The 16,785-nt window shown below is 39.4% G+C and overlaps 2 protein-coding genes across 2 annotated transcripts in view; one reads left to right on the top strand and one right to left on the bottom strand.

The window, feature by feature from the left end:
• LOC307038037 (stromal interaction molecule 1-like) overlaps nucleotides 1-16,785 on the bottom strand; it is a 358,279-nt gene that overhangs the window by 185,066 nt on the left and 156,428 nt on the right. The window lies entirely within an intron of this gene.
• Nucleotides 1-16,785, top strand: part of b3glcta (beta 3-glucosyltransferase a) — a 53,944-nt gene that overhangs the window by 15,033 nt on the left and 22,126 nt on the right. The window contains exons 3-4 of the mRNA XM_079675643.1: nucleotides 6,259-6,298; nucleotides 15,241-15,350. Coding sequence (XP_079531769.1) covers nucleotides 6,259-6,298; nucleotides 15,241-15,350 — 150 coding nt within the window. The remainder of the gene's footprint in view (nucleotides 1-6,258; nucleotides 6,299-15,240; nucleotides 15,351-16,785) is intronic.

The following is a 16,785-nucleotide window of genomic DNA, read 5'->3' as shown; positions in this document are numbered from 1 at the left end:
ACTGTGACCCTAAATAACTTACACAGCAGGGCTTGACCGCAACAGTTGCTCCAGGCAACCAGAATTGGACCAATGTCAACATTTCTGTGCGGTCTGGTTGCCTCAAACAAAGCTGAATGCCTCCTGCGTACAGTCTTCTAACTAAGTGAGCGTGGCCCAGTTGAACTGCTTTACTGTGTGAGAAATGTTACCATTATAGATGAAAAATTGAAAATACGAACCTAAAAACTTTAGAGAATTAAACACAAGGCTTTTATTGATGCATTAACAAGTGGACCTGGAAGAAAAAAAGTGATACATTTTTTTTTTTTAAAGAAATGGCTACAAATACTCAGTCCAAAATATTCACTAAAAGCTACTTTTCAAGTTCAGGTAAATACAACATAAAGAGTCACAAAGCTGAAAAAAGAAAGAAGGCAGCCTCTACATACGTTATTAGTGAAGGAAGAAAGAAAGCAGTGCATCAGCTAATGGAAGAATAGAAATAAGCAAAGTTGTACTGGAATGCAAAGATAATTCTTTTTCCAGATTTGCCTATGGTCCCCAGATCAAAAACCTATTTGAAGTGACAGAAAGTGAGAAGCTGTAGATCTAACCGGCCTGCAGGAGTGCAATATTCTGCTGACTGTAATTTATCCTGCTAATTACATTTAAGTTTGCTGCATTTTGAAATTGAAATGCAGCAAAATTAGTCGCTCACTCACACTTTTAGATTCCAGATTGTTAACGAAACTGAGCCACCTGTTAATCAAACCTATTTTAAGTCTGCGTTATTGTTTTTCACACAAAAGGAGAGAAATGGAGGCTAAAATGAAAATTGTGTCATTACAAGTTGTTGAAAAGGTTAATTTATTTGTCATTGTATGCCAGTTGTAGCACTTTTACGCTACAGTTCACACAGAGCCCATAGCACAAATGTTATACCTAAAGAAACATCTAATTATCACCAATCAATTACATCTTAAAGAGCAACTTCCAGGTTAAAGACACCTGTGAATAAATGTGTAGGAAAATGATGAATACACTAGAAAAAAATATACAGAAATATACACTACAGTGACATCTGGCGTCGTTTTTGTAAGAAATGTTCACTTCCGCATAAAAAAGCCTCTGCACGTGACCTCCCGCGTGTGACGTACCATTGGGGAAACAAGGGGGAGAGCGGCCGGTGTAACGTATTAATAAACATGGATCCCAAAGCTAGTTTAGACACAGAAGAAGTTGAACATGCGTATTCGAATGCATATGACGGACCACAACCTTATAATTATGAGCCTGCTAGGCATCCAAGAGACCAGGAGCAGCCAAGGATTAGAAGAAATAACGGCCATCGGAGAGAAATTGAGCTGTGGTGTGAGGAGAACCAGTGGAGAACTGGGCAGCTATCTTGGTGAGTGACCGGCGTTAGCTACAGAATGTTAGCTAACGTCACATCACAACATTGTGAAGTTAGCTATCATATATCAGGCTATAACTAACATAGCATTGATACTATAGTTACTGGCAGGACTGTTGATACTGATCCATAACAGAAACTAATGCGCAAGTACCAGCCGTATCTCGCGTTACCTAATGCAACTCCACACTACGGTGCTGTGTACCGGAGGAGAGACGCGAGATACGGCTGATACTTGACGATCTGGCGGAGAAAGGTTGTGGAGCCTCTGTTGATATGTCGTTGTAAATGGCTTGATGGAAAGCAGGTGTGTAGTCGGGGAGGGTGCACAGCTGATTGCAGCAGGTGAGTGGAGGTTGAGCCGGGAGCCAGGAGTGACAGCCACCACGCTCACACAAACAACACAGACAGGGGAAACAAACAAACAAACACAAAGGAGACGGCTGGAGCAGTACAGCCACCACAGCGTTACCTAATGCAACTCCACACTACGTCTTATGGTGCCGTGTACCGGAGGGGAGAGAGAGAGAGCAGCAAAGGGGGGGGGGGAGAGAAGTAATATGGTTTCCTGATAAAGCTGTGGAGAGTATGTGCTGCAGGGAGGTGGATGCACAACGCACCCAGGAACGAACACTAGCTCCGGTCCTTTTTACTGTGGACTCGATGTCCTGAGGCTGGTATTTGTGCAACCTGCACAAACACAATACTGCACCATGATTACAAATGGTGAAATACAATGTAAAACTACCGAAAAATACCAGCTCACTAAAACACAACCGCTCAACTCAATGCAACTACTAACTATACCCGCGGTCAGAGAGCGGAGATGTTTCCCCTTTGTTATGTAATATGACGCGTTTGACGTATGACCTTAAACAAAAGCTGTTTTTAAGAGCAGAGCTCAAAATTGCTCCTTTCCCTCTGAATTCCTGCCCTTATGTCTCGTAAAACATATCAAATCCTACATTCACTTTTTTAATTGTAATTTTCAAGCAAGTTTAAGCATAAATGTAGAAGAAAAAAACAACCTGCAAGATGCTCTTTAAAGTAACATATAATTACTATGCTTTTTCAGTGTTGCCAAGTTGGCAACTTTATTGCTGTTTGACGACATATTTATTGCTGCTTTTCGGCACATGCCAGAGCAGTGTGCATAGTTTATTTTATAAGAGTAGAATTCAGCGTTTAAAGAGTTTAGAAAAGAAAGTCTTTTTTTTTGCCTTTTCAAGCATTAGAGAAAGAATGATTCACAGTGTGTTTATCTGCACTAACCTGCAGTCCTCTGCAAGTCTGCCAACAAGTAGTGGGCCTCGGTGAGCATTGATGTTAAAGCAAAGGAGTGCATCATTTACTGCATGTGGGTTTATGGGTTATATAAAAAGCCTGTCCACAATTAACACATGCACTTTGTAGTATTTATCTTCTGTCTTATATTTTGGGAAGTGTAGACTTCTAGTAAATATACTTTTATATACAGTGCACTGGGTTTAACTTAAAAAGAAAAATGCTCTCGTCTATCAATTTTCCTTATATATCTACTTCGTAGATCACCAACTAGTTAGGGTGCTGACTTTTTATCTGAGACATGCAGCTTCAACCTTGATCCTCTAACATGATGTCATGTATGTAACTATCCAGTGAATGGCTCCCTATTAGGTTCTCGTTTCAGGGATGCTAACTGCCTGATTCTGGAATGACTGTTATCAACATTCTTTTTTTCCTATTTTCCATTTAAAGTCAACTAAATGCAGAAAGAGGATATGAAGAATTGCCTGCTAATGTTCAAAGACAGCAGACATTTCAAGCCATTAACCCATCACACATTGAGGGCTTTTACTTGTGAATATCAAATTACTTATGAATAACATTTTTATCCGTCACTTCTTCTGGCACCCTGATATTAAGGAAGCATACAAAAGGCCTTTTAATTCTTAAACACCTCAATGGATCTGAAAGCCTCCTCTCAATTAAGCTGACAATTTGCACTTTACCGACAAACCATTTGAATCCTCACTTAATTTAAATACAGAAGGGCCACCATTAATAACTGTGTCCTCCTCGGTTCCCAAGGATCTCAAAGTCCTTCTAGACAGCCAGCGTCTGGTAACATTGCACGTTTTTCTCATATGTCAAAATTCAGAAAGTCCTGCAACCTTGAATCATTGTTTCCATCAGTGAAGAGAAAGCTAACGCGACCTGACAGGTCACACACATCAGTGGAGCGTCTGAGCCCTCGGGATTGAGAGCTGTCGCAGGGGGCAGGGGCTTTGCCTTGTAAGTCTTTGAAGAGCCGCCAAATCAAAAGCAGGGCTCAAAGGGTTTTCTTTGCTTATGTCCTTGATAACGTAACGATCACATTAAGCATCGTTTCAAGAAGTTCGCTCGACACCTCTTTTGGGAAAACCGTAGCCGCAGTGCTGCTGTTCTGAGGTTTAGCTACATGAGGCACAACATTTCTGTCTGTCTACATCAGTGCTGAGGTGCCACACACCAAAAGCGCTCACGGCATGGTGAAACTAACCCCTTCAGATGGATAGACAGTGTAGACTCATAGCAATTCCTTTTCTAACATCTATGGGTTTCTGATTCTGCTGCAAATGGCTGACAGCCTGCTGTCAGATAGGATTAGGGAGAGTGTTACCTGCGTGCAGAAGCATACAAGGCCAGAAAGTGTTGAGCTCTGTAAGCTGAGGATAATTCATTTCTCGGTAATGGCAAAAACGATGTTTGACTTGATCTGAGTTCATTTTACTGCAGATTATAAGATCATTTACCAGAGACAGATTTGTAGCCCTGGTGTCACTCAATTGCTGCAATTTTCTTTTGAAGAGTGATCAACGCACAGGATTCAAAGATCCAAAGAATGATTTTTTAAACACGTTCATTCACCTTGATTACATTTAATCCTATATTTATGTATATTATAAAACAAACAAACATTGATTTATCATTTTAGTTCCGTTTAAAAATACAGGATAAATTGCATGATAATTAAATGTTGCCTACAGAGCATTGGAGTTTTAGAATAGTCATAATGAAAAAGGTAGGAAAGCATTCAAACAAGTATAAATACAACATAACCTGATATATAGGCATTCAATCCAAATATTAGATACAGAAATAACAACATATTCTCTGAGAAGTGGAGGGATAGTAATGCATTAATGAGCTTGAAGGCTAAACAGACAACATAACGCTACACAGTTGTTTGTAATACTGGCAATACAAGGCCTATATTACAACAGCTCATTATAAAATAACTTCTGAAATATGCAGCAACATTACAAATTGATTTAGAGATTTCTCATTAAAGTTTGATTAAGACCTGCCATAAAACATTAGGTCTTATCTACAGTAGTGTCATGTAGTTCACTTGTATGCATTACAGACACACACAACTCAATAATATTGGTAAAGTTTCAGCAAGCACTTAAGTCATCCCTCGAAGGTCTTGATTTATTTCTTCCTACAGTTACATTGCACTGATTTTCTGTCTCCTCTCTGTCGGAGAGGAATGAGCGAAAAACGTTGCAGCTGCCAGTCTTCTGTCACAGCGACCAACTTTGTTTTATGAGTATTAGCCTTTACCAAAGCTTGATTAGAGTTATTATCTGATAACGAGTCAGATTCTCCGGGTATATGAGATGCATTCCTTCCTCGAGGTGCCCTCTCTCTTCAGCTGAGGAAAGGATTTCAGAGTAGTGTTTGATAAGATGAGACAGAAACCTTGCAGGCTTGACTAATGCTACTGAGTCCAATTAAGCTGATGTCTTGTACCCACTGAATTAAATCCTCCTGATATGATCTTGCCTGCCTGTGCATATATTTGCCTTTTTAACTCTGATCACCTGAAGAATCAGGAAAGGCAAAGAGCCTTACATATGCACGCCACATCGCTGTGCATATGGAGAACTTCCTTCTGTCATTTCTTTCATCAGAAAATGTGCCTGCATGACTCCTGATTCAGGATTTGATTCATATAACAGGAAAGATACGACAGTGCAGGAAACAAATGCGCCTCCAAAAAATAAATGATATGTGGTCATGACAGCCATATGAAACTGTTCATGTGCAGGAAATCGACTAAATTAATAGGTTTCTTTTTCTATTATGAAAATTGCCCTCCCTCCAAATGTGCTGAGATAGTGCGTTACATATAGGCTTCTTCACACAACAGCCACCAAAAGTGATTCTCTGTAACCACTGCGCCACACCCACCGAGAGTGAATTTATGACTTAGTTAAGCTCTCTGAAGGCTGCAACAGCTTGCCAGTAAAATGATTGTTAGTCTAGAGGAAGTCATAAATCAAATCAGGCCTGGGCTTGTCATTATCTATTAATACTCTGCCGCTCTTGAGTTCTTGAAAGAGCCAGAACTTGCACGTTCTCGCCTTCTCCCAAGACTGAAAGACTTCCTCTGAAAGATGGAGGTAAAAGACAACCCTTCAAAGTTAGCTTGGCTTGTGATTGATTTACTCACCCCTCCACGGTCTGCAGCGTACCCCGACAGCTCTGGAGGTGGAACAGTGTTGAGTGCCTTAATTGAGGCGAATGCGCTGAGCTTAAATGCTACAGGCACAAAACCCACACAATTAAGAAGGACTAATGACGTGGGGTATCACCCATTATTTCTCCAAATAACCCATAGGGCTTTCCTCATTTACTAAGCCTTAATTAATGATTTGGAAGACGAAATGGAGTATTTAGCTGAAACTGAGCTCCTTAACACAAGCCATGTTTTGACATTTTCTGCATCTTTTGTTCAATGTAGAAGTGGATGTATATAGGTCATTATTTGAAGATGTGTTTGAAGAAAAGTTTTGTTGCTGTAATTATTGAAAAAAGTATTTCTGTCTTTTCAGAGCCAAGATGATATGCATGTCATCCACCACAATCAACTGGGTAAGTCTCATTCATATACAATTGAAGTAGTCGAAAATGTAGGAAAATAAAAAAATGAAAGAACATAAAATAAATGGCTTGTCATTTCAGTGTAAATATTCTGTACACACGGGTGCCAATGAAACACTCACTGAAGCACAACGCTTCAGGCATTTCCATTTAGGAGAATGGCTGTAAATGACCCTACTTTTAAAATGACACATTACATATAACTTAATTGCAGATAGGAGTCCATGGGGCATATCCGTTACGTCATGAAAAGTAGCCTAACTACATATGCCACTTTATAAAAAGTACATAAATAAAATAATAAGTATATGACTGGAGAAAGGTTCATCACACCTATCATTTTTACAGTATACTTTCTAATAAACTAATAATTTTGGTGGAAAGTTCCTAACTAATATATGCGCTGTGAAGGGACAAATTAAAGACTTTATCAAGGACACAATGCTAGGGACGAGAAAAAAGGCAGTTCTCAACGCACCCCTGTTTTCATTTACAAGCGACAAATATCTCCCTCCTGAATATACAAATGTAACCATGTTTATTCTTAAGAAATAAAATAAAAAACAGATGCTCCCTGTGAAATCACGATATGCTTAATAGATGTTATCAGAGACTAGAGCAATTATTATGTCTATAAACATTTGTATTCACATCAAAGATATTGCTTCTGTCTTTAATAGTTGGGTCATCATTGGGTCTTTGTTTTGATATTTGAGTCTGTCTGTATTAGAAACGAATGTTGGATGACATTCAAAGGAACAGTATTGAAAAACATTGTCACTTTATGTCATCATAACTAGTGAATCTTGAAATGAAAAATGTTGGAAAGGGTGACATTTGAATATGTTGGTAAAAGGGCTTTTGTCTGATGCCTGTCGTGAAAATGTAATCTCCACAGTTCCTCTGGCTTTTTCATAAATATAGTCCCATCTCTTTATCGATCTGACAGCAACCAGGAATTTCATAAGTAGAGCCAAAAAAAAGGATCTCATGCATGCCTTTCATGCTACAGGGAGCTCATACAATCACCCTCAGTGATTTTTGGGAGGCTGCAGAGGAGTTTGGAGCTTCCTGGACCTCTGCCTGTTCATTCAACTGGGTCACCACAGATGTGAAGGCGCACAAAAGCAACTTCATAATGCTCTCATTTGGCACCTCAGCACAGAGAGAAAATACAAACAGACAGCTATCTCGAAAAAAAATTGGAGCTTCACTATCTGGCACCACTATAGTCATTGTCCTCTGTCACGGCAGAAAAGCTACACTCGCCTGCAGAGAAAATTATATGTGGGCAGGCATTCAGGAGATGAATAAAGGAAAGTTTGGCTTTCTATTGTGTTAAAATATACAGAACAGCAAAGTTATACCCGGTTTGTTTTTTCTGAAGGAGCTGGTGACTTTTAGAAGATGTTCCATGTAATCACAAAACAATGTTTCTTCGGAGTAAACACAATGTGCCAAATCTAAAAGGGATTGATGATTCATTTAATGAAATTGGGCATTATGCAGTTGTACACTATGCATATCTAAAATAACACATTCACATACAAAAATCATTGCAAGTCCTCTAGGCATACAGTATTGTGTGGCATGTAGTGTTTTAACATTTTTGAGGTTTGACTATTGTTACAGATTAGCAACATGAATAGCTAAAACCTTGGAGAACTTCACCTACAAACATGCCCAAGGAAAATAAACTGTTCAAAATGGCATGATTAAAATATGATTGCTTAAAACGCTCTCTATCCGTGCCCAGGGCCCTAACCCCCTACTGATTGTAACACAATCTCCTACAATACAAGCAACAAATGTCTGTTTTTAACACAGTTTACTGTTGCATCCCAGTTCTTCTTCGTCTTCTCATATCCCAAATCGTTCAAGGCCTTTGGCTGTCTAGCCCAATCCATTCAGTTAATTCACTTCATTTTGAGACCGGTCGTCTGAAGAAGAAAATGTGCAATAGTTAAAAGGAGGTTTTATATGTATATATATATATATATCACAGTAGAGGATTCACAGAAAATGAATGATATTGAATTTCAAGAACCTTTTTCTTTTAAACTTAAAAATTATAGAGGGTAGTTTCAGATAATGTGTTCTGACTTACTGCTCCTGTTTTAGAGTACACATTCATACATGTGGAGTACAGGGAAGTCATGTATTTGTACAAGAGAAGCTGTTAAAGTGGAAACTGACATGTTTTCCCGACCTGGCATTTCCAATCATACTATTGTTGATGCATCCGTTACAAAGAGAACTCCAACCACTTTCCTCAGTGCAGAGTAACTGCCAACAACATAGGAAACACTTTATATTGATCCCCATGGTTAGGATGGAAACTACAAAAAACGATATTCTTTTGGTAACTGCTATAGCTGGGGGAACACATTATCCTCTCCCTGTTGCACAAAGGTTGTCACTTGTCACACTTTGTTTTCGCTTTAAATCAAGTTTATTTCCCTTCAGATTGTTCCCAGGGCGGACCGGATTGCAGAGTGAAAGCGTGACTACCGGAAATCTATCTAAATGTTTATGGTGTCATCATTTCATAAAATTGTGCATCCAATATTCATATTTTTTGACATTAACATAGGCAGTTTCGATTATAATCCAGTTAGCTTTCCCCCAGACCATAACAAAAATGTATTACTTACTTAACTATGATTTTACATAATATACCTTTTTATTTTTATTGGGGGGTTTATCGTATTCCTCCGAATTTTCTTCATTTTAGTCATTCACTCTAATCAGTGCAGATATACAAGTTTTCATCTGCTATATTGCAGTTATCTATCTTTTTTTTGTGTTTTCAATCAAGATGTTATTTTGCTACTTGTTCCTAAAGGATTTTACACTGACTACCACTAAAACCTAAGAAATGACAAGGCCCTACTGTACATTAAAAGAGACTTTTCACACTTGGGTTTTGATGCACAGTGTTTTCCTTCAACCATATTATGGAGACGATTAACTGTGGAACATGTACAAAATATAAGAAACATTTACAAACGTGTTGAAATCATATCTGGAATGGACATACTTATTTTTCGCTAAGTAACTGCAACTGAAGCAGTGTGTTATTATTTACTCTTATGTTCTTAAAACTAAAATTCTTGGCTCAGTTCTATAATGGTTTCTACCTTTTTTTCGGATTCTACAGTTTATCCTGGTCATTCATCTTTGTTTCCTTGAATGATTGTTGGACTTTGTCGCACATATGGAAATAAACCATTCCTCTTTGACTATAAGGGAATAGCACCATAATCAAATTGTCAACGCGGGTGTTGTTGGAGAAACAAATGACTGTAGCTTTGGTTCTTTATATGTGGGAGGAAGACAAATATTCCAGCAAACAGCAGGCGCAAGTAACACTGACTTAGCAGTTTTTATTTTTAAAGTTGGATTTTTCTTAGAACAGCGTCGTTGAGGACACAGGGAAACTCTGTGCCACAAACAATGAATGGAATTGCTTGAGAGCAGAGAGGTTGTGCCAGAATGTAAATCAGATTGTCACTATAACAATTATTTGGCCCAGGAAAGCAGTGCTACTGTCCCTTCAGAGGTGGCACTATATTCATGAAGTGGCTCAGAGCCAGCTTCGCATTGAATCTTCAAAAGGTAGAATGTTCACAAGATATTAAACTAACTCTTCCTGCATACCAACCCACACTCCCTGTGTATTAACCTTTCTTTAGCTGCTTCTTAACCCCTCATGTTGTCCCTGGCTGCATGTCGTTGTTTCTGCTTGTTTGTATTTCCTATTCTAAACACAGCCAATAACTGTATTTTCCTCATTAAATGAACACCGCACTTGCATTCTCAAAATGGTTCCAAATAGTGCTGGCATATATGGATGTATGGGCTATGAAATGATTCATCCATCAAAAACAGAAATCAGCCTTTCAGAAGCCAGGTAAATACATCTATTTCCAAGTGGTGTCAAATAATACTATTATGAATAATGAATGGATTTTGTAAGCAAACCCTGGAATCTGTTAAGCTTTAATTGTCCTAGCTTCCTGAATTATTGATTCTAAATTAGGTCTAAAGGTTAAGTTCAACCCTCATTAGTCTTCAGCACACTTGTCCATAGGGTTATGAACTCTAATGAGAGTAATTAACACAAATTGGAGACCCTTTTTCCCAACATTTTACGTGTTGCATTTACTGTGTGGTTGTTTTGTGAGTCTTTGCATCACTACTTCTTCTCATAGCTTTCCCCTATCTATATATATACCTTATCTCTCTCTCACACATTTATTCCCTTCCTCTTTTTGCAATTGTGGTGCATCTCCCCATCACTCGATTGGTTTGCTTCCTTTCACTTCCTTCCTTTCTCACCCCTTCTATTTTCCTCTCTACTTACTAAGAGATATTTATGATTCTGACCTTTTCAGCAGCAGGCTGAAAGTTAAATACACCATGCTCTCTATTGATCGTGTGCGAGGCAATTAAAAGTCTGTATGAATATGAGAAGAGGGCTGATGGAAAATCGTTTCACTTGCTGTATGAGACATAGGCCTGTGCCACACCAGATGATTGCCTATAGGGAGGGTAAATTATTTTTATGCGGCTAAATCAAACTCAACAGACTAAGAAGTTTGCAATATTGAATTTGGGCTACCAGATTGGATATCACCTGCTGTCTGTGGATTGGCTATTAAATCCTGGTGCTGTGTGGTGTGACGGTCATGGTTAGTTTGGCCAGGGAACTGCGACCCAATTCTCTTCAGTGTGGAATGTCTTTCGGATGCACCGTTTTTGGACGTGAGGTGGAGAGGGATGGAGTTTTTAGTAGAAGGATGATTCTGTGCCATTTTGTCTCGGGGAGTTCAATAATGTGAGTCATTGGAGTGGAGCAGGTTTTACAGCAGCACAATCAGCTGCTGGAGGAGAAAGTCAGCCTATGGAAATGAGCTATTGACATCCTGAGTCATCTTTGAAAAATGTGCTGTCAATGAAGAGCTTAGGATCTTTCATGACGGTTTCATTGTAACCGCAACAGCCTAATGGCTCCACTTGCAGAATTGTATCCCTCTCGACTCAAGCAGGCGTTTATCATTGAATTTACACTAGTGATCTGCATGCTCTCTGTTGGTTTCCTTGGGTGGACAATTGTTTCTTTAACTGGGGATGCAGATAGTCCACGCTGGAAGGAAACTTACCTGAAACAGCTCTGGTGACTACACACACCTTCTCTGTGACACTGATGGAGATGACAGAGCTCCAGGAGTGCCTGGAGGTCAGTGAGCTCTCAGCTCCTCTGCCACTTGGCAACGTCTGCCATCCTGCTCTAAGGAAGTGTCACTATTGATTTGTGTCAATGAGGTGACAACACTGCAGGGCCAGGCCACAACGAGAGCGCACAATCTACATTTCAAGTGCGGATATTTACTACACCCTCTTGTATTTGGCACACACCGGGAAATACTAACACGTTGTAGTTTATTGTCCTTGATTCTTTAATCAGTCTGATCCTATCTCCTCTTACTGTATGTGCTGACAAGCCTGCACACAGCTTTTGAGAGGCCTTAAAGGGTGGCATTGAGAAAGGGATCAGATCAGAAAAAGAAAGAAGCAGTATTCCCCTGTGTCTCATTTCATCCAATATATTTCAAGGCTGATCGTTTTTTTCTTCTTCTGTGAAGTGGCCCCAGTGGAATGCTGAATGAGTGAGGGGAGGCAAATGAACACTAGACTCATGCTTTCTAGTTCCATCAGCCTGGCAAAATAAAATCATCTGTTCCAATGTGACCGGGGCTTTGGCTTCGTCTCCCGAGCAAGCTTCAATCTATTTCATTTGAGGCATATTATTTTCAGCCAAGAGGCATCCTTGTATTTCACTTAACTGCCAGAAACAAGCTTTCTGGCATGTTTTGCACCAGGTTGCTGTTTCACATCTTCGCCCTTCTACTAAGCAGATGAATTGATTGCGTAATAGCACCCCTGGGAATACTGTTATTAATACTAGAGTTGAAACTGCTGGTACTAAAATCATTCCCTCTGTGACAATTCTAAAAACTGAAAAAACAATATATACATTGTGTCAAGCAACAACTATAGCAGTGACTACAAACACCCGACAACATCCTATGCAAATACTGTACACTAGTAACTGCCACATAAAAGACAATAAAACTTTAGTTATATAGCGCTTTGTAAGTCTCAAGTTTGAAAGGGCTTTACAAGAAGAGGGAAGAGTCTACAGATACGCAAGCGGATATGTGCCATGCCTTTTAGAATGATAATTTATTTGAACCCAAATGTAATTTTTGTGTAATTTAAAAAAAAAAAAAAAAAATGTTTTTTCTAGGATGTGCACCAACTTGGCTTCTCCTAAACTTTTCAAGACACATTTATCAATTTAGATTATTTTGGTGTGAGTTGCCAAGTGTTAAAGATATCAGCCTTAGGCGGTTTTGCTTCTCTCATATATAATGGAGCTATATCGCAGTCAGCTTCTAAGTAGAAGTTATTATAACCATTTTCAGGTTTTATAATTGTATTTTGTGCCGCTACTGTGGCATGTTTACATACTTTAATGTTCACAAAGTGCTTTGTTTTCCTCATACTTCCTGTGCTGCAGCACCTCCTTTCATCTTCTGTCTGAAACCAGAGCCCAGTCTGCTCTGATTGGTTAGCTGGCCGGCTATGTTATGCTTAGGCGCTAGCCAATAGAAGAACAAGTGTTACGTAGTGAAGTAACTTTGTCGTGGAAGTAAAAAAAAAAAGGACTAAAATCTATATAACACACAACAGAAAAGGGATGTTCCAAAAAGCTTAGTAGGGCCCCTTTAACGTCCTCTTATAACACCCTAGCAATGCAAGGGCAAGCTACAAGCATTCTGGATGTTTTCTTATTCATATTCCTTTCAGATCAGAGGCATCCGTGGATCATCTCACACATCCACTTAAAAGGTGGAATCCTTGGCACCAAAGGCGTAGATTGTGCTATAATCAAATACTGGTAGACATATCGATTTCACCGTTGTAATCTTGCATTGGCTGCCGCGAGTGTCAAGGTATTGCAGAGAGGTGATTTTTACCTGATAGGAGAAGGGCACAGAATGATGGAGGTGGAGGAAGAAGGGCGTTATAACGGGACTTTTCCTTTTCTCCATGTTGTTTGATGATTAATCGAAAGCCATTAGTGCGGAGATGAGGCACGTGAATTCAGTCTTAATTACTTTCGTTTTCTGGCCCGGATTCACCTCTGCTTTGACATCAGGGGTTCGCATTATCTGCAGAATGAGGAATCGGCAACCTTCTTATCTGATTCCTGCTGTTTGTCTCATGCAGCCGATATTGCTGTACTGTGCAGTATCAGGAAGCTGCTAGCTCACCTGAGGCTTTAAAATGCACTGCTTTATGTGAAAAAAAACACGCACACACACACACAGCCATTCATTTAGCAAACTCAGCAGAAGGACATTTAGAGGTGGTGTTCGCTCTGTAAGCTTAGCTCCCGCTGGAGGTTAGATCTGTTGGGAGATGGACATGCTGAGATTTAGTAAGTAAATCCCCCCCCTTCTCCAGGGCTCCAGGATCAATGGGACCTTTGTTATCAGCGAAGCAAAGGGGAGTCACACCCACCAACACTTAATTAAAAAAGATGTGACACAGATACTGTACCCTGATATAGTGTCTACCCCTGAACCCGCTGTTAATATGCTTACCCAGGGTGGGAATAGGTTAAAGTGTAATTGAGGAGGAGGCTATCCATCTAATCCAGACATTGCCATTACTCGCCGTTTCCCTTTTTCCTCTTGTTGCCTTTGCAATATTCCACTGGGAAGATAAGAGTCCTGTCACTAGTGGCTGTTACCAATTTATTTTTTAAAACACTACATTTCATTAGTCAGCACATTTTGCAAAGCTTTATGGGAAAAAGTTATTCTGGTGATCATAATTTATGATTGGTACACCCTTTCTGACTATATGCTGCACACATACTTAAGTAGCTAATTAAAACGTCAAGCAAGTTCTGTTTTGCACAAAGCCTGTTATTTTGGTTTGAGCCTAAATGAAGAGGAAAGTAAAATCCCAGTACATCTCATTATTGGGAAGTTTCTGAGCTGCCTGTCAGAGCAGGAAATCTTTGACATGTCTTCTGCTTTTCTTTGTATTTGACACCTTGATATTGGCTCCCAACTCTCTGCTTTTTTAATTCTTGAAAAGCCTTTTTGTTGTCACATTCATTCCAGCCAGTTCCTGCAGACTTCAGGTTGGTTTGAGGAACAGCTAACGGATTAAGGAGATGTCAAATGTGATTGTACAGAGCCAAAGACAGAATGGCAGATCTTTTTTTTCCCTCCCCCCCGGTCCTGTGGTCTAGTTTTGATTGTACTGGTCGTGAGAGCCACCGGGTTTATGTGGACGTGTTTGTGCAGCCAATGTCATTCTTCACTGAGCTGTAACACTGCTGCTGCCCTGTAAATGGATTTCACATAAAGAGGAACTACAGGCCTCTGAGTCAATGACAAAGATGGTATCTGAGCATATTGTCAACATATAAGTAGCCCGCATTAGCCGCTTTTCAAACTGAGCAAGTGGCTCCCTGTTAACCTTGGCCTTACCATGCAGCAACAATTCTGAGTTTGAATATGAATGCAGCTCAGAATGAAGTGGACAGCTGGGCCGTGTCCACCTTTTAGGGAGGATACGGCACCTCAGAGGAAGACTCTTCTGACTGCTAATCTTTTATTAAGTAACACAGTCTGGGCTGTGACATTTACATACTCTCTCACTGAGCCAATTAAGCTCTTGATGTGCTGGTTATTATCACCAGGCCAATCATGGAGATTAGCAAAACCACCTCAGTTATTCACACCGCGGTTCTTATCTTGTCCTGCTCTCAGAAGGTCATCGATTGCCATGATCCTTTTTCACAGCGTGTGAGCAGTCTCACAGCTTTGTCCTGTGTGTTCTTCCAGACCTGCGGGAGATAGTGTTCGTCATCCAGAGTCAGAGCAACTCCTTCCATGTGAGGCAGGCAGAAAGACTGAGAGCAGACTTACTGCAGCAAGCTCACACTCTGAAAGAGGTAAGACACCTTTCACTCAAGCACACACACTCTTAGTTTGGAATACATTTTAGAAGACATAATGTAGGTAATGACCATCAGTAGCATCAAAAGTAACATCTGAATTAGAGTCGTTTTTAACCTGTAACATTTCTTTTTTATATAAAATCCATTCGGGAGCAATAAAACATGATTGCACAACATAGAAAAAGGAATGCTTTTCAAGTGTTGGTCATGTGTCAAGCTGTTGCTTAATTACGTAATGTTTAATGATGGTATGAAGAATTATTCATGGACCCTCCATATGAAAGCTCTTACGTCCGAATTGTAAAAGGGTACTGTGAAATATGCAACACCCTCGGTTCCTTAGTACAGCGGATAATGTGCTTACTTAAAAGTCATATATTTATAAAATCCAGATATTTGTGCGGCTTTGAAATTCAGATATGCAATTGTTCTTCTAAAAAAATCTGTAATTTGTAAAATATGAGTAAGCACATCAGCGTTATGTCAAAGGAAGACAAAGTGCATATTCACAGGTCGAAAGGCCAATTTATTTCTGTTCATTTCATCTCTTCAGAGCAAGATGTAATACATGAGTTATTCCATTTAGTTAAATACTGAATGTAGCATCCCTAATGACATTATAGCAAATTAAATGGAGGAACTGCTCGCGGTGTTTCCTGTAGCAAGAGACCAATTTAGATCTCATATATGAGTTTATGTTTCTGTGGCCTCTGATTTTTTGTTGTCTCAGTGTCTTCCACTGCTGGATGACTCAAAACTTTAATCAACATTTCTCTGACAGCCCAACTAAAAAAATATATAAAATATTATTTGTCATAATGACGCACATATGTACTGCTGTTGTTGTGGTTTTGAGAAATACTAAATATGCCACTCCTTTTTAAATATATTGCTCTAAAATAAATGTTATTTTATATTTGAAATCACATAAGTTAAATGTGGCAACAGTTTGAAAGGATTGTTCCATGTTTCCTGGAATGAATTGTGGCATCACTTTGTGCCAGATGATACGATTTTTCATCAGAAGATTCTGTTACACTAACAGGCGTCACATTTCATAAGGAGAGACAGACTTTATGAATAACACATCATGTTGTGTTTGCATTTATGATCTCAGAGACGTCTGGCGTTATAGTATCTGTTGCATGCAATTACACAAACTAAGTCCAGGGAGAGTTTTAATCAGCAACTTCTCAAAGAGGCGTCAGTAAAGACTTGACAGCTTTTCAAAGCGATATAAGAATCAAAGACTTATGATCAAAATGAGTAATCTTCAGCCTAAGGTATACATCAGCACACAGACCTGCGATACCTCCACCATAGTCCTTGAAACATCGAATAGTTTTAATAGTAGAACAAAATAAAAAGGGTCATTTAATCTGGATCCAAATCTGTATAAAGGTAAGGATGAAATTGGGGAAAAAACTAC

This window comes from Notothenia rossii (genome assembly GCF_949606895.1).
Source record: "Notothenia rossii genome assembly, chromosome: 4".
NCBI classification, from domain to species: Eukaryota; Metazoa; Chordata; class Actinopteri; order Perciformes; family Nototheniidae; genus Notothenia; species Notothenia rossii.
Note: the sequence above shows the minus strand (reverse complement) of the source record. Positions and strands in the feature narration are given on the sequence as shown.